Source organism: Electrophorus electricus, chromosome 20 (assembly GCF_013358815.1).
Source record: "Electrophorus electricus isolate fEleEle1 chromosome 20, fEleEle1.pri, whole genome shotgun sequence".
NCBI lineage: Eukaryota > Metazoa > Chordata > Actinopteri > Gymnotiformes > Gymnotidae > Electrophorus > Electrophorus electricus.
The window spans coordinates 14,804,909-14,823,975 of NC_049554.1; the positions used below are offsets into that span (position 1 = coordinate 14,804,909).

The following is a 19,067-nucleotide window of genomic DNA, read 5'->3' on the forward strand; positions in this document are numbered from 1 at the left end:
GTGTGTGTGTGTGCGCTTGTGTGTGTGCGTGTGAGTGTGCATGTGTGTGTGTGCGTGCATTTCTGTGTGTGTGCGCGTGTGTGCGTGCATGTGTGCATGTGCCTGTGCATGTGTGTGTGTATGTGTGCGTGCATTTGTGTGTGTGTGCGTGTATGCATGTGTGTGTGTGTGCCTGTGCGCGCGTGTGTGTGTGTGTGTGTGCGCGTGTGTGTGTGCGTGCGTTTGTGTGTGTGCGCGTGTGCGTGCATGTGTGCATGTGCCTGTGCGTGTGTGTGTGCATGTATGCATGTGTTTGTGTGTGTGTGCGTGTGTGTGTGTGTGTGTGTGCGTGTGCATGTGTGCATGTGCTTGTGTGTGTGTGTGTGTGTGTGTGCGTGTGCATGTGTGTGTGTGTGTGTGTGTGTTTATACATATATGCTCATCTATAAAACTGACCTGAGCTAGAACACCATCTGTGTGGCCCTCTCCAGCTGTCAGCTGCAGGATTGGCCCCCAGCTGCACCTACACCAGGCCCCGTCTGCCTGTGGCTCTGCCCCTCCTCACTCAGGCTCCTCCTGCTCTGGTTGGTTACTCTGTGCTGATTGCAGATTCTTTATTTTCAGAAAAAGGCAACATGTAATAGTGAGTTTCTGATTTCCATTTATAGGCAAAGACCTTGAATTATTTGCCATCTTGAGTTGTCAGTGTTATAAACTCAATTATAAAACTTAATCACACGTTAAACTGACCTTGTTTCACATAAAAGTCAACGGAGAGAAGTTTATGTTTATATGTGCGTCTGGTATCAAAGGGACATCAAATGTGACCTCAAAGTGAAAATCAACCAATCAAGCAAGCGGTTAAATCACAGTCTGAGTTGTAGTTTGCAGCTTTGTAAACATTCTGATTAAGATTTGCATTCTGCAGGGGTTGGTGGGACAAAATTGTTGAAAACAAATAAACAGTCATGGATTTGTAGGAATCGGCGTTCCGGGACAGGAATACTGCAGTGGTCTCCCTTGCGGCGGGAGAGTGCCGAGTCCTTGGATCGCTTTTGTTTGCACCTGTTCGCCGTCCCGATCTCAGCACGATGGGCACCCATCCAGGACATTAGCCACAGATAAACGCCTCAGCAAGCAGAGCACTCTCTGCTCCGCCTGTCTGATCAACGCAAACCACACACAGACACTGAGGGACCAGGCGCCTTTACACGTTCAGAAGCTATAAAGGGGGACCTGCCTGCCTTGTGACATTTCTCTGGGCTTTTGTTTCAGACAGAAAAAGTGCAGTATTTGCCTGGGTGTTTTAATATCCCAGGGTATCAGTAAATACATGTATTATGCCAGGTTATCATTAACTACATTTAATATGCCAGGTTATCATTACATACATTTTGCAGGTATATCACACACGACATCTGAAAGCTCTAATTTCTTCCTGTATAGGCTTTAATGGAAAAAAAATAACACAAAAACACTAAACACTTTCAAGAAAATAAGAGTCGGCATTTTTAAATTAAGTATTAAATTAGTATATTTAAAAAAAAAAATTTCATTGTCCTCTTCTTTTTACTAAAGAAATCTGTAGATAGTTTTATCAATCACTGGCCAAAAATTGTAGAATTCATAGGTAGTGAACTTTTTTCCACTGGTTTTAAAATCTTTACAAAAATGTGTCACTTCTTATAGAGTTTCTATACTGTCTTCTGTCTTCTGGTTTACTATAATCAGAATTGACTGTCATGTCCATGCAGTCCTGCCTGTGTCCTGACAGGATCTGTGAGTAAACAGCATCCGTCCTGTCCCAGGCTAAGCGTGTAACACCAGTTATAACTTTGAAATTCTCGGCAGGCAAATTAGGATGCGCGGCGTATGGCACAACTGCAGCTCTGACCCCTCTCCCATTGCGCCAGCTGGCTCCGGCAAGCTTCCCATGCTTCTGTGCTCGCGAAGCGTAAGCTTTAAATCTCCAATAAGGGCGCACTGATTCATTAAAGAGAGCAGAACAGAAAGATCAGATCCGTCTGGTTGATTGCAACACTGTTATTGCCTTTGCGGTTTAAAAGCAAATCGTCCCGCCTCAAATGTAAAGCCCAGTTAAAGTTCTGATAGTTACACCCCAGCAAGGGGATAGTGAGGCACAGGCGGGTAGTTGTGCTCACGTGAGCTGTCAGACAAGTCGAGCAGAGCAAGGCTGAAGTTAACGGTGAACTAATCGAGTCAAAAGTACAGGGGTCCTTTCCTGCTGTCCCAAAATGTTGAAACATTATTAAAGCAGACAGTGGTAGCAGTCGAAGTTTATCTGGCTTTTTTCAGCTCTTTGATTAGATCATTTGCAAGAAGAACTTGGCAGGAAAATTATGTTGGACCAATGTGAGGTGATATGATTATATATATATATATATATACATATGAGTGTATATGTGAGTGTATATATATGTGTGTGTGTGAGTGTGTGTGTGTGTGTGTGTGTCTACGTAGTTTCTATATCCGTTTCGAGATCCGCCACTACCCACACGCTTAAGAATGTCAAGGCTCTTCTGTAATCTAGAGAGGAGCAGAATGAGAGAACCCTGTGTTTCGTCTCTCCTCCTCAGTTGTTCTGTGGACTGTGTCACTCCTTCACCGTGTGCGGAGGTGCAGACAGGTTGAGCGGCCAGCACTACCAGTAAGGCTGGGTTGCCAGACCCCACAGGTTCCTCCACCCCAACAGCTGACAGGCGCGCATCATTCGGTCGGCGAGGTGCACGAGGTATCCACACGCGGATCTGTGCAGTAAGTGCACATTGACCCATTTCCCCGCCTATAGCACGGCGTGCGCCGTTCCTGCCCGGGCGCCGCCTCAAAACGAGCCTCCTACCCTTCGATGACTCACGCGCGACGAGCAGAGCGCGAGCGGATGCCTGGCGGTGGGGATGGCCGCGCGCCTCGTTTTCATCCTTGCGTGCTGCCGTTTGAAGGACTCGTTTGTTCCCCCCCCCCCCTCCCTCTCTCTCCCTCTCCCTCTCTCTCTCTCTCTCCCTCTCTCTCCCTCTCTCTCTCTCTCTCTCTCTCTCTCTCTCACTCTCTCTCTCTCCCTCTCTCTCCCTCTCTCTCTCTCTCTCTCTCTCTCTCTTTTTAGTGTTTTTGCACTGATACGACTGGAGCAAAGATTTCCAGAGCAAGAAACGCAGCGGCCGCAAAAGCGCTTCCACCCGCCGGAAGGAGAGAGTGTGACTAAACTTACCCCAGAGTGCTTTGGACTCGTGTAGGAAAGGGGAGTTAATCGGGGGGGTTCTGTCGCCCCGTGGGGCTCCGGGCTTCACGAGAATGCCAGCGCACAGACACGCGCGGGGTCATGTGGGGTTCACGGATGATTCTATGAACACTTTATTCAGACAAGTATTGGGGGAAAAAAGGTCGTGCAAAAATGACTACAGTGAACGGAACTTCTTTTAATGTAAACTGTGCAGACAATTATCAGAGCACATGCTTCATAGATTATTAGAATTGAATAAAGGGAAGGTGATTTAAGACATTAGATGAAAAGCTGCAAATGTATAGCCATCTTTTCCTCGAGCATAATTTATAGAGGCAAGCGGTGCACGTAGCACGTTTACAAATAGCTTGGTTTACGCGCGAGACACTAAAGTTGTGTTACTTGGTTCTTGTAAAATGTGCGTGACACAATATTCATGTTTTCGTTCGTTTCTTTCTGAAAACGACGATGTCCGCGAAGCGTTATAAGCACACATTTCGTCTTCTTTTTTAGAACGAAGAGGGAAAAAAATGAAATGTTTAATTATGCATAAATCTCTCTCATTTATCAAAGTCAGCAGCTGCTGTCTGTCTTACGCGGTGGGGATTACGAGCCCTCGCGCAGGTTAACCTGCGCAGGGTGCGCGCGACTCAGCGCTCGGCTCGTGCAGCATATCGGCGGGGATCCGCTTGATACGCCTTATTGACTTAAGCGCGAGGCTGCTAATGGGCGATGGGGAATGCGAAGGGAAAGCCTGCCCCCTGGTGGTTATCAGGAAAATAAAAAGTCTCTTATCAAGATGCCCTGCTGTGCCCAGGTATAAACGGACGAATAAATAAAAATGTAAATTAAAGGTATAACCCAAAGCGCGTTCCTTTTGCTACAGTTTGTTTTTGTCAGTATTGACAACTTTATTTTATTTTTCTGATTTAAATAAAATAAATAGTTTTTCATGAAACTTTGCTTTGCACACACTTTGCCTCCCTGCACTCTTGTATGCATCCTTCTGAGGAAACTGTTGAATTCTCAAGAATAATTTTACTGGAACCATGATTCTCCTCTATAACCCCTGAGTGGTTTAGGGCACTAAGGAAGCCGAACAAAGAATCAGTCATCTACATAATGGGAGGAGGGGTATTCTCACGGATGGACTGGGGACAGCATAAACCAGCAGAACAAAGATGACAGAAAGTGTCCAGAGTACATGCTATCCTTTAAAATCATCCCCCCCACTGTTCGAGATCAACAAGCCCTGGAATGTCAGACAAACGCCTTGGAATAAATGATGTTCTTTTATGCTGTCATTCTCCTTGACCAGATATATTTTGATTTGTTGAACAAGTCAGTTTATGCCTGGTGGAGAAAAAGCATATCCTGTCACACTGTGTCAATGTTAACAAGCCAGTTGAGAGCAGAAGTAATTCTGCAGCATCAGAAATATTTGTAAGCATCCTTAGTGGCTTTAAACACTAAAATCTGTTTGCCCAGAGTCAAGATGAGTTTCAAAAGGTTAATTTTGGACTCTTGACTACTAAGAGACAAAAAACCCAGTCATCAGTGATTGCTATCTAACGTGATTGCTTGGTACCTAACTTGATTGACTGGTATCTAACATGATTGATTGGTCTCGTCTCTAATGTTATTGGTATTTAATGTGATTAGCATTTAGGTTTATTGATTGGTATCTAATGTGATTGATTGGTATGTAACTTGATTGATTGGTATCTAACGTGACTGGTATCCAATGTTATTGGTATCTAACGCGATTGCCATTTAAGCTTATTGATTGGTATCTAATGTGATTGATTTGTATCTAACATGATTGGTATTTGGTTTTATTGATTTGTATCTAATGTGATTGATTGGTAGTTAACTTGATTCATTGGTATCTAACTAATGATTGGTATCCAATGAGATTGACTGGTATCTAACTTTATTGTTTGGCATCTAGCGTGAATGATTGGTATCCAACTTGACTGATTGGTATATAACTTGATTGACTGGTATTTAACTGGATTGGTTCCTGCAAACAGTAAACATGGAACAATATTTTTATCTGAGATGTATGTGAAAAATGATTGGTCACTCATACATTTAATCCCACCACCACGTATAGATGTATAGATGTACAGAGTTATGTAGAGCACGTGGACTCTTAGAAGAGACTTTCTTTATTAACCTTTTTTACACATTTTAAAAATATGAGTAAAGTCACTGGAAATAAAAATTACTACAAACAGAAAAGGTAATAGAATTCAAACTTGTCAATCTTATATTTTAGATTTGTCAAAGTACCCACTCTTTACCTTGATACCAGTTTGGCACACTCTTGGTATTTTCTCAACCAATGGCTTTTCCAGTAGGGATCTTCAGCAGTTCTGGAGAAGTTCCCATGTAAGCTGTTCACTCATCGGCTGGTTTTCCTTGAGTCTCTAGTGCAACTCATCCATACCATCTCTAATATGTCCAGATCAGGTGACTGTGGGGGGCCAGATAATGTGACACAGCTCTATCACACTTCTCTTTTACTCTTCATTTTTGTCATGTAGCTCCTACACAGGCTGGAGGTGTGGTTTGGGTTCTCCACAGGCTGGAGGTGTGGTTTGGGTCATCCACAGGCTGGAGGTGTGGTTTGGGTCATCCACAGGCTGGAGGTGTGGTTTGGGTTCTCCACAGGCTGGAGGTGTAGTTTGAGTCATCCACAGGCTGGAGGTGTGGTTTGGGTCATCCACAGGCTGGAGGTGTGGTTTGGGTCATCCACAGGCTGGAGGTGTGGTTTGGGTCATTGTCCTATTGAAAAACAAATGATGGTCCAAATATTCGCACACCAGATGGAATGGCATGTTGTTGTAGAATGTTGCGGTAGCCATAATGGTTGCACCCGGTCCCTGTGTTCCTTGGCATAAGCCCAAGCCGATCTTTCTTATTTATGTCTCCGGTGGTGGTTCCCGTACAGTACTTCAGCCTTTAAGGCCTGATTTATCTGTATAAATATTAGATCTCCTCTGAAAAGTTGATGCTGAGATTTGTCTGCTGCTTGAACTCATCGAAGCATCCAACCGAACTCTAAACTGAGGGGGTGATAACTTATGATTTCTGAGGCTGGTGACTCAAATAAACTTGTCCTGTGAAGGAGAGGTGACCCTTGACTTGTCCTGTGGTGAGAGGTGACTCTTGGTCTGCTTTTGCTCTGGTGATCCTCTTTTGAATCTTTTTCATCAAAGCACATTAGTTTATTTTTCACTGCACTTAAAGCTCAAAGTTTTGGCAGTTTTACCTGTTGACCGATTTTCATTTCGTCGAGTAATGATGGATTGTCATTTTTCTTTGCTTAGATGAGCTGTTCTTACATTCCACAAATTAACTTTTAAAGTCACACATTTATCATGCGTCCCTTAAAATGATGACTGAACAATTGGTTCAACATTTTCCACCTCTAAATGTCACTGAAGTTTAAAATTAAATGAGCGCAAAACTTTTGTAAGGATATTCTTACACTCATACTTCAACATGTATATATGAATAATAAATCATTTCAAACATTTAAGCCATAAGCCTTTAGATCAAAATGTGCTTGAATCACGAGAATCCAACATTCAGTTATTTATGTCTGAACTGCCATCTACAAAAGAGAATGTAGTGTGAGGGACAATAGGAAGACAGCTGATGGAGGACGTGAGCGAAGTACGTTATACTGGATATGTGACCAGTGAACAGTGCAACTCAGTAATAAGGCTAATGTGGGCGATGTTTGTCGTAATTAATCACTCTAGCTGGCAAGTTTGTATAAACTGAAGTTTGTTAATGGTTTGGCTGGAAGACCAATTAAAAAGGAGTTAAAACAATCAATACAAGCAAATATGAAGGCGAGAGTCAGAATTATGACATCACTAAGTGTGTCATATCCAGAGGTGTGCCACGCTATGATTGGCCAGATGACCTGTACACACTTGTTCCTTCAGTTCAGTGTCAGGCAGGTGCAACAACAACAACAACAACAACAACAACAACAACAACAATGCTGTTCTTTCCGTTTGACCCAAACATTCATCCTCACAAACAGTCATTTTTATTTAGATCAACGCTACACCCACTTGGTTTCTAATCACTTCAAAACGCATGAGATTCTGATAGTCAATAAATTGTCTTTGTCCTCAGTCAATGTCAGAGTAACTAATCAGTTTTGACCACCAGGGTGCACCATTTGAATAATATTCTATTAACATGGAGGCAAAATCTCATTACTGCACACTTACCTCTAAGATGTCTCTACACAAATCTGTTTAAAAATTCCCTAAAAAACTGATGAAACAGCAGCCTAGCAAGACCTAGATAAACATAGTTTCCTATGGGAAGATGTAACAAGCAAAATGAAAAATGCTTGTTCCTAACAGGACCACTTTTCCCATGTGTGAGTGAGGTTATTATGGCATGTGTGTATCCACAGTTTCAAACATATCACACCTTACAAGCTGCTTATGTGCTCTGAGCTGCTTGTGGTCCTGACATGTTGGCCAACACTTTACACTCAAGTTGAGCTATGGTTCCCAGACCTAATGTACCATGAAAGTTGTTTTTGTGCTTCTCTTGTGTGAAATGTCCTTGTTTAGACCCCTTGACACTTTCAAACTGCTATTTCTAAACTCCTGAGATGGTGTGTGTAGATGTAGACGCCCGAGGACGTATCTGAGGTTTCAGCAGTAGATTATCAGGCCAGCAGTATGCAAGATATAATCTATGCATGAAACCAGAGTTCTTTTGGGAATATATTCTGCCATTCTAAGTGCACTATGATAAGATTAAGGCAATGTTGTATCCGTTATAGTGATGAATAATGAAAAGAGCTAAAGAGATTGCAAGGAACTGTGGAGCAAAGTCTGGACATTATAATGATGTTATTATGTGTTATTACATGTCTAACAGATTGAAACAGGTTTCTCACCAGATGCTCCCAGACCACTTAGATATTAACAACGATTTGCAATTCTTTTATAATGACTCCTGCATTTGGGTACCATGTATCATCATCATCATCATCCTCATTATTATTTACACTTATATCATGCCTTTCTCAGTATCCATATAGTTTTACTATCAACACACTGCACAATGCTTCAACTCCCAGTTAACACACCGATAACATTTTATTTAGACTGAAATCAAAAATGATTTTCCTGGAAGCGTAGGAGTAGATCCTGCTCATATCAGACGGCAGTTTTGGTGGCTGGGTCCGCCGCTGTTTGCTTTTGTTCCATTTCTAACAGTGCTTAGGCTTCCATAATCATATGTGTGCCACATGTATATGGTACAATTACCTTACTGTAGCTCTTATCCAGACACAGGTGCTGTAGGGTGGATTGCTGGATTATACGATGATTCAGAGCCAAGATCGCAACAGAAAAAGCAGATTTTTAGAAGTTTTATGACTTCTAATGCATTGTCTCAAGAATTTCAAGCACGGAGGCTAGCAGCTGGCAGAGTGCTCACTCAGTAAACCCCACTACAGTAGACCACCCTGATGATACATGAAAGAGGCCCACACCACAAGAGCTCCAGCCTCGGTCAAGGACGCGGTCATGGGGCCTCCTTTTCGCATGTATAGGGACTGCTCTGCAACTACCTTTCAAAGAGCTTCCGGACAGAATTCACCATATTCACATCTTCAGAGAGCCTCTTGAAGGATGCTGCACTCCTAAGCTCTGCACGTGAGCTCTGCACGTGAGCTCTGGAAAGGACACGTCTGAAAACTATATGATTACACACCTCCCACTAGATCGTTTTTCCGTCTTCCACTAATATATTTTTCTCCTTTCCTGCTGAAGTTATCGACTGACATTTTCAGCAGCAAATGAACTTTATTATTGTAATTTAGACCTTTTAGTGAAATTTGATATGAGTTCTTAATATAATGTCAATTATGACCAGAGTTCATAGTGTGCACATAGGAAGTGTAATTCACAATCTCTACCCAACCGAGTCATTAGGTGTACAAAAACACTGTGGTTGTCCTTTGTATGTTTTATTGTATTTCCAACAAAACAAAACAAAACAACAACAGCAAACACAGGAAAGTCGATTCTTTATTTGAGATGATACATACTTGAATATTAGGAAACAAGTTTGTTGAAAATAAAAAACCAGAGAACTGAATCATTTGTGATTGCAGGCTAACACTAATAACCTCTTATACTGACCTTACACATCAGTGCCTTTCAATGCAAGCTGAATATGATTCCCGATGTTTAGTCAGAAACTGTCATTCATCAAGACAAATCATTTTGTGCACTACATGTTTCATGAAAAAATCAACATAAAAATAGAACAAAAAACAAATGTCACAACCCCCGCATTGTTTCTTTACATTTAATGAATAATTCAGAAAACTCATTACAGTTCATTACACAGAAGGCTAGGCCTCTGCCTCAGATAGATAGGTATGTAATGTATGTAAATGTAATGTATGTAAATGTATGTATTTCTTGACTTGACAAAAACAAAAAGCAGTGTGAGTCAAAGCTTGGTTATGCATCATTGGTATTACGCTACACACACAAAAAAATACAAACTTGCATAACTGATGAAATGCATTGTTACATACCCTGAATCAAGTCTCAGAAATGTGAGATACATTTGAGGGCAAATGAGGTCTAGTGATAATATGGCAAAAAAAATGAACAAAAAGTAAATATACACACACTGTGGATTTTAGCAAACTGTTTCGGATTTCACAACCTGAACACCATGCTTTCGGCTCACTCTGTTTGAATTTCTGGCCAGCGTGTTTCACATAAACCAGTACTAATCTCCTGTACAGTACATGATCATGCATGTATGACTTTATTATATATATTTGCATTCATAAGCGTAACAAATTTGGCAAACACTGTGTAATACACAAATACATTATGTGGTTCATATTCTGTACCTTCACCATTTTTTAAAGTTAGTTTAAACTTTTTTTTTTACCTTGGTTGGTGTTTCTTCCACTTATTTGTTTGTTTGTTTGTTTGTTTGTTTGTTTGTTACCAAGAGTATGTCTTGCCTGTTGCCAAAATCTAACTCAGTGTGAGCCCACCGGAGTCGCCCTCTCCCCAACTACAAGTACTGCTCCCCTTTGTCTGGTGGAGAACTTTTAACATTTGCTCTGCAATTTAAAAGAAAAGAACAAAGTTTAAGTAGGTTTACAGTTAAAACAGGATCTGACCGTAGTGTGTCTAACAGCCGAGGACATCCACCACTCAGAAAACCCTGCTTATAGCTCAAGTTACGTAACATACATGTCGAAATGGGTGAATAACTTTGTTTTTTCATGTTTACATATACTGCATCATCACAAATCAGTCCATGCTTTCATTTCCATATGTAAGAGTACATATTTACAAAGACACTTTAAGAAAATGAGATACAGAGGAAGACAAGAACACAGCAAATGGGGGAGAGACGGCCGAGCCGCGTTTTATTTATCAGGCGCCGATAAAAAGGCACAGAGTTTCTAAGGACGGGTGTGAACAGGCTATAGCGGACAGACGGGGGTCCAGGTTTGGACTCTAGGTGGAAGTATGGAGGGGGTCAGAAATAGAGAGCGGAGCTCGAACAGTCCTCAGATAAAGGCGGGGAGGGTTGGTCAGTCAGGGAAACTAGTCTCACTCAACAACTCAGCCCTGAATTAGGGGAGAGAAGAAGAAGACAGTTGGAGAAGAACAGCGTTAGAAGAATCCGGGAGAGAGACCGATCACAATCAGCTGGCTGTGGAGGTGAAGTAGTGCAGGCTCTTCAGTTATGGGAAGGTCAGTAAAGAAGTTAGTAAAGCAAGCTTACTAGCGGTGGCTAAACCACACCATGCGTTTGACACACACACTATATTCACGTTCCCTGAGGCTGCTGAATCCATTTTTATAACATATTGTAAAGACCAATGTTTTAGTGGTCTTTTATTAAAAATAAAAAGGTACCAAGATGATTTGTTTGTTACATGAATATAAACTCCATAGTATGGATGGTTTGGTTGCGAGAGAAAGTCAACCTGAGGTGGCTTGGTTACTAAAATGTACACAGAGAACCATTAAAGCTTTGGTAAATGTTAGCCTGTGAGTGCAATTTCCGACATGATAAGTATATTTAATTATTCTATTCAGATAAACCAAAAAATAAAAAAGAAATACAATATTTGCTAAGCATTTATTCTCTCGTTTGTGGCAGGTGGTTAAAACAGGCCTAAATACCGCACGGATATCGCCAATGTTTCAGGTGTCAGACAGTGAGTGTAGAAGAGTTGTGGATCTTTCGGATCATGTATGGCAGGTCTCAGGTTTCCGTGGTTTTTCTAAGCTTGTCTCAGGAGTTGTCCTTTCAGACTATACGATTTGTCCATGCAGGAGGAGTCGTTTGGTTAGTACTGAGATGTGTTAAAGTCAGAGGTGTTATTTTTTTTTGCTAAATCAGAGTACACTCGGCTCATTAAGCCTCAGAACATGAGGTCCCACTGACAAATCTGCATTTTGGAGACAAAAGTTGGACATTTCACTTTCCACTACTTAAAAACATTTGTTTATTCATTTGCACATTAGCTATTGCTTTTCATATGGTACAGCCAGAGTTTTTGTAAGATTCTCCATCTTTTTAAATGCCTGCTTAAAAGGATGAAGAGAGAAACGGACGAACTGCTCTAGATGTCATGCGCAGTTTTCTCCATAAACTAGGCCTCTGTGTTTGGACCTTCGCAGCACGTGTTTCCTCTCTAAAGTAGGCCTCTGTGTTCGGACATTCACACTACGTTTTCTTTATTGTTCTTTTTGAACCCCTAGCCTCCATTCCCACATAGAAGCAGTGGAGCCCCACTGGTCAACATGGCCATAAATAATGTCCTCCAAAGTTTAGAGAGAAATTGCTCAAGTGGACAGTGAAAGGCTCATAACTTCTGGTCTCCTCCATGGAGTTTGAGTGCGGCCACAGCTGTTGAGGAACGCAGAGCTAACAGAGCTCCAACCGTGTAACCGAGGTCGGCCGACACAAACATCTCCCTTCACACTTCTCTGATCTTTTACATTGGAAGGATCTTGAGCCCAGATTACACCACTGTTTACTTCCACTCACAGGGTGATGTAGCCATCACCTCCGGGGCGATGCTTACAACAGCCTCCGGGACACATATGGTAATGATAGGAGGAACTTTTGCAATAACAATACACCAAATATTTCCAGATATTTTCAGCAATAAATTAATTTTTGAATTTTAATTTCTTGTTTTTAAAAAAATGAGCCTCTCAAGGAAGGCTAGAGTAGGACAAAATCGTATTTCTAATTTCAGTCTCCACTATCCTTAGTCCTATTGAAATTAATGTTAAAAATGTATTTAAATAAATGTTATATGAACAGTGCATATCTGAATGTGTCCAGTAATTCTCTGTTTTTGTGAAGAGAAAGGTACCTGGAATATTCTATTCCAAAAACACGTGTAACCATGGTAAAGTGGGAGGAGCTCTGTCTTTACAATGCCATTTTTCTTGGTTTGATGTAGTTGTTGTTGTGTTTTTACACGTACTCCCTGGCTGTAGAAGGTTGTGACTGACGATAGTATTGCTGTCCTCTCCTTTCCTCATTAACACAGGAGCAGCAGAGAAAGGACCCACCCAGCATCGTTAAACAGGCCGCCGCCCACCCGACAAACAGGGCGGAGCCAAACTCATACCTAGAAACAGATGGAAGAGTTCAGCTTGCACAATTTTTAAAAGGAAAAGCTGGAGACTTTCAGCTTCTTACACTGTGATACCACTGTCCTTAAAATGACTGGGTATTTAGGAAGAAAAAGACTAGACCCATGTAGGTGAGAACTAAATGAGAATGCATTTCTATGTGAACTAGGTGAGAATGGGGCTATATATGCTTAAAGCACTGATCCACCTATAATGATCACATGATTTCTGATCTATTAACCAGTGCTGTTTATGAAGAATTGTTTGTTAGACTTTGGGGGAAAGGTAGCAAAATATTAGCGCATATATCATTTCTAATAGAAAGAACTTACGGTAACACCCAGCCTATAGATATGACTCACATTACATTTTGTTATTGTCTGACATCAAAATAACATGAAGCAGAATTCTAACAATTTTAGTTTGCAGTTGCAAGAACAGTACTGATTTCTTACCTGGCATTGACTGGTGTGTTTGGGTCAAAAAAGTGATAGGAGACTTGTGTAGCATACCAGGATACCGACACCAGTGTGCAGACCCCTAGCAGCAAGATCCAGATCAGAGAGTTAGTGCAAACGCAGAGAAATTCTTCTTTGTTTACTTCCAAGCCATTCAAATAATCCCGATAGCACTGAAAAGTCAATTTCCTGTTTACAGCTGTCTGTCAGCAAGGACACAAACGACACTGAAGCCCAAGAGCCTGAGAAACCACAAGGACAAGTTAATGAACGAATAATTAAGCGTAATTAAGGATGTTTACAAAAAGTGAAAGGGTGAGCAACCTGGACTCTTTCTCCCAAATGAAACTCAGTTACACTTCTATTGCCTCCGTGCCACTCACAACTGAACATGCAATTACAAGCATAAACATGTTCTGCTGTTTCTGGACTTATTAGAATGATTCTCCAGGGGTTTGCCTGGAGCAAAACACCACGAGAGGCATCCTGAAGAATCAACTCAGCTTTTGCCCACGAATTCTCTCAGTTGTCTGTATAAGCCAGACAGCCAGGCTGTCGTGAGGCAGACGGGGCGCGTGCGGCGCAAGGGGCCAGCGTTACCTGCGAGCAGGAACAGTGCGCCTCCTGCCACGGCAATCTTGTTCTTGGTGGAAGGGTTGTTGTCGCCCACCTTGGTGCACTTCATCCCCACCACGCTAACGATGATTCCGATGAATCCCATCAGCACAGAAATGACCATCAGAGCTCGACAGGTCTGGATGTGGACTGAGGAGGTCAAGGAAAGATTTAAAAACTCAGCGGGGAGCAAAGGTTTCATGGATTTTAATCCACTGTAATATTATTAATGAAACTACATTACTTGGCTATGGAATATTATGCAATAATATCAGTGGATAACCTATGACCTATTTGACATTAGAAAACAGCATCCTGTTTTCCGTGCATGTAGCTTTGTCTGGTATGGAAGTAAAATGAAAATCTATTTTTTGGTCCACTTTAAAAATGGTTGCAAGATGCTCTACAGTTGATTCAACAAGTCATTTAACGTAAAACTCCCTTTAAAATGGAATGAATACAATTGAACCTTTACATACAGCATGATTCTGACATTATACTTCATGTATTTCATACATTATACTTCATTTGTCCTGTGGTGACACAGAATTGCATCTGAGTGGATTCAACTGTGAAATTCCATAGATAACCCACACAATTTTCAGCGCATACACACAGCCGTAGGAGGGACATTTTTACATGTTTCACAGATGGAATTAGTGTGACTTGTTCCACAAAGGAGGATTGTTTGCACAACCCTGCCATCCTTTTCTACGAGGTAGATGCATATGACATGCTAATCCAACTCACAGCAGCAGCTCCACAATGCGGCTTATCCAGAAAGACCGTGATGTGCCCTCACCAGTTCTACACACAGCAGCAAATGCACCTTACTAAGTACTTCTGCCAGGTATCTCTCTAGCCACACCTAACTCCTAACCCCTATCCCTAACCCCTAACTCCTAACCCCTATCCCTAACCCCTAACTCCTAACCCCTATCCCTAACCCCTAACTCCTAACCCCTATCCCTAACCCCTAACTCCTAACCCCTATCCCTAACCCCTAACTCCTAACCCCTATCCCTAACCCCTAACTCCTAACCCCTATCCCTAACCCCTAACTCCTAAGCCCTATCCCTAACCCCTAACTCCTAACCCCTATCCCTAACCCCTAACTCCTAAGCCCTATCCCTAACCCCTAACTCCTAACCCCTATCCCTAACCCCTAGGGAATTCTACAGTAGTCCAGAAAAAGGAAACAAATCAACTTCACATATTAAATTCACCATCAAGTTTCTCAACATTTCAAAGACAAGGGATGAATAGGGAAATGTCACATGACTTCTGATGTTCGATTCATATGTGTAGGAGTCCTCTTTGAAGCATGACTTTAGTCATGCAGAGAAAGTGGTTCTTCTTTCTGCCTGTTTTCGTTCTGCCTCAGCCTTCTTTTTCCCTTTAAATGGGAGGAGTGTTACGTGACCCAGCAGGGCACTGCTTTGATCCCGGGGTCCTGTTTGAATAGGAGAAGTTGGAGTCAGCGTCTCGAGGGCAGAGAAGGTTGCCTCCCACGAGCCGCTGCCCAGTGCCAAGGTTGGCAGTGCCTGGCACAGACAAAGCAAGGCCAACGAGCGTGCACTTTGACAGAGTGCATACTTCAAGGGTATGTGTGTGTGTTTTGGGGCTTTGTCTATTGTGTGGCGACTCGTGGGCTGTTTCAAACGTCATATCTCAAGCACCTCTCTACACTTTCCTCATAGAAAACAGAACCCTTTGACGTCACGTTCACCAGAATTTCGAAGACTTTTCACTCCTGACACTCCTTCACATTGTGTAAATTTAAAAGAGCACACGTACTCCCTTAAGACTTCTAATACTTGCATTAGCAGATGTTTAGTATGTACTCACGTACATTTTCAAATGTATTTGAATTTTTACTTCTCTCCTTTAACATCCCTGCATCCAAACAGAGCTCTTTATGAATTCCCTCTTGCCTTTCCTGTTTCATAAAGAATCTCTGCAGGGAGGGCTTGTGTCCCCACGGTTAAAGAGGTCAGCTGACACCACACATAATAACAATTATTCAAGAAAGGACAAGGAAGAACCGCTGGCATGAGCGTCAGACAATGCAGGGCTGTGGGAGAAAGCCCATACATACATAAGCTAGAACATTGCAGTCACTATCTCCCCAGATGACCTAAGACTGGGTGAAACAATGCCACTAGCACGGGAGGGAACCGTGGATTCAGACAGCCCCTTCAGCCTTTGTGCATGCAGGGTAGGAGATTCCTCCGCAAGTTGTACAGTACTCAGCTGCAAAGATGCAAAGAGCTCTCTCTCTCTCTCTCTCTCTCTCTCTCTCAGCTCACGCTGCTGTGCACTGAACTTCTATTGTGGAGCTCGGAGTACTGTGACTGGTCTGCAGAGCTTTTCTAACTAATCGCAATGTGGGTGTTTCATTTTATCACCAATGGGGGTGGATGTTGTGTACATTTGCAAAGTTTGCATTCATACTAAAGATATTAGGCCAACAATGATTCTGCTATTACATTTTTTAGCATATCTGTGAAACTACATATGAATTGTTCCTTCACCACCTATCCCATAAAGGAGCAGATATTCCGCTTATTTCTGGAAATTTTGGAAAATCCTTTTAATGAATTCTGACGTCAATTTACAAAAACATTATGTAATGATGTAATATCAATGATGTGCCAGGCATCAGGTCGTGTTAGAATTATGCCCTTTTGAAATCACATGATAATGTATGTCTCTAGTGTATATTTTACCATAGGCCTATTAGGACAGAAAGAAACAATGCTAGCGTATTGTGTGGGGAAGTGCATTTAGCATTCTAGACATATCTTTGGTGTTTGACTAAACACTAGCCTTTTATTCTCAAAACAACTACTATTCATGACATCAGGACAATAAGTTGTTTTTATTACAGTGATGTGCAAAAGAAAACAGCTGTTGCATTTCCTAGGATCCAACCAAACATGTTACATTCTGTATTTTAAAGATATTTAAAGAAACCTATTAGAAGTAGTCCTTGTGTTTGCCTAACAAATGCCCAATATTAGATATACATTTTGTGTTTGCCCAATAAATGCTGAATATTAGTAGTAGCCCTTGTGTGTGCCCAATATATGCCCAACATTAGAAGTAGTTGTAGCATTTACCCATTGTACCAGTGGTAAAGTGTAAACAATGACTGATGTGGGTGTGCCACTATATGTCATAATATATACAACGAATTCAAATATTCCATTGAGAAATGAGTCATAATGAATATAATTTTCTAGACGTCTTCTTCACATTAGTGCTGGGGAAGACTGCTGCTCTTCATTAAATCCCAATCAACAAGCCACCACAAAACTGATAGTGACGGTGGCTGTAAATACTGATTAATAGCTGTGAAATGGTATCCCACACTGTTTCAGCAGTCAACGAGTGCCTCACCGAGGTTGCCTGTGGGTCGCATATGGCTTTCATTAACATTTGTCAGCCATTGCATATTTTTAATCTGATGGATTTTAAAGGATGATTAAATCCATATGCTTGTATTAGTAGCAAGGCTGATTATATTTTCTCGTTTTCTGTTTTCATTTGTCAGCATATGCCAAAGTTAATTGGTCTCAGTGGGACTGAAGATGCCTTAATGTAAATATGTAGTTTCATAGTAAAAATATTTATCTCCTTCCCATTTCACAGACTTCATTGAAACCTCCGTTGCATGTGAAACTTCTAAAAGCATCAGACCAAGGGCTTCTTGTGCATATAGCTGAACCCCGCCATGCTGCTCGACCAATCAGAGGCCGGCGTCTTTGACAAGGAGGTACTTACTGTCGAGCGAGAGCAGAGAGTCGAAGATCTTGCATTGCACCTGCCCCGTGCTCTGGGAGGCGCAGGACATCCACAGGCCTTCATACAGGCCAACGGCCATGATGATGGCATCCCCTGCGTATGACGACTGCTTCCACTGGGGTAGCACCGTGGTGGATATGATTCCAATCCAGCCACCCAGAGCCAAGAAGTAGCCCAGGAGCTGGAATCCCGAGTTCGCCATTCTTTCTGCTCCTGCTCCTTTGTGCACTCTCTTCCGTAGAATCAGCCTTCGGTGATTTTCGTCTTCTTATGAATCAGGATGCTGTTCCAGAAGAAAAAACACCTGTCCCGCCAAGCAGCTGTCCCATAAAAGCTTTGAAGTCTGAGCAATGTCCCTACGCGTCGTAGCACCAGAAAGCACGGCACGCTAAGCACTCGATCAAACGTGATCGGTTTCTTCCTCAGGCCAACTTTCTGGTCACTTGCTGTGTCCACTAGTTGCACACGCCGCCTTCAGTATATGGCATTTGGTCCCTGCCTCTGTCACTACTAGGTCTGTCTGTCAGGCAAACCAGCAGCCCAAACTGCAACTTATTGTCCTGATGTCACCCTTAATGAGAGCGTTTGCTTGCTCTTCTTCCTCTGAGAAGCACACCTCCAGCCTCAGGACGTCTGCAGACTGGGCAAGGAGCCGCGTGTGGCCGAGCGTGCCGTCAGGCTTGGGCTCAGAGCTGCTTTGGAGACTGCATCGTTGTACTTGCCACACTCCAGTGGGTCTGGATGGTGCTTGGCGGGGCTGAGCAGTAGTAATGGGGGAAAAAAACAGAGGGAATACTTCAGACACAAACACAGCCCTGACAGGCTGCATGCAAAAAGGGGGCGGGGGGTCAGGCCTCAGAGCACAGTCCGATTGGCAGATCTGCTAAAGAGACGCCCACTGAAAGGAATGTAAAGTTCTGCTCATTAAACCCATATGTCACTGACAGAGGTGAACCACAGAACCAGGAGTTGCCGTAGTGGATGCCATAATCCTAATTTATAATTTGCTCGTTGTGAAAAATGCTTCGAGCCTGATTGAAACCATCCACGGGTTTGCTCAAGTACAAACTCTTACAAGAGTGAAAAGTGAAGGTGTTCGCACTGGAGAGTCTGTGGTCCGTTGTGGTATCATTTGCATAAGTGGGGAAAAGCCTGGAACCCTGGCAACGATGTGCATGTGTCAGCCCTTAGAACAGTCCTCTTGAAAAGGACGCGTCGCCCACAGACAAAACCAGCTGCCTGCATTGGGGATTTAGAGGCTGGCCCATGACAGCCCTC

At 42.5% G+C, this 19,067-nt stretch overlaps 1 protein-coding gene across 3 annotated transcripts; it reads right to left on the minus strand.

Moving 5' to 3' along the window:
- Positions 1-9,279: 9,279 nt before the first annotated feature.
- cldn19 (claudin 19) lies at positions 9,280-18,551 on the minus strand. Of its 3 annotated transcripts, none has more exons than XR_003411618.2 (5): positions 17,769-18,551; positions 13,968-14,132; positions 13,365-13,449; positions 12,645-12,905; positions 9,280-10,361 (listed from the first exon to the last, which is right to left on the minus strand). XR_003411618.2 is itself a non-coding variant. In XM_027024579.2 (5 exons), exons 1-5 carry the CDS (start codon positions 17,989-17,991, stop codon positions 10,842-10,844), a joined length of 657 nt encoding a protein of 218 aa, XP_026880380.1. In that variant the 5' UTR covers positions 17,992-18,551; the 3' UTR covers positions 9,280-10,841. The 3 variants fall into 3 exon arrangements, 2 of the variants coding, with proteins under 2 accessions (XP_026880380.1, XP_026880371.1); XM_027024579.2 differs by having other exon boundaries at positions 9,280-10,878; positions 12,759-12,905; XM_027024570.2 differs by having other exon boundaries at positions 12,759-12,905; positions 17,769-18,550.
- Positions 18,552-19,067: the final 516 nt, after the last annotated feature.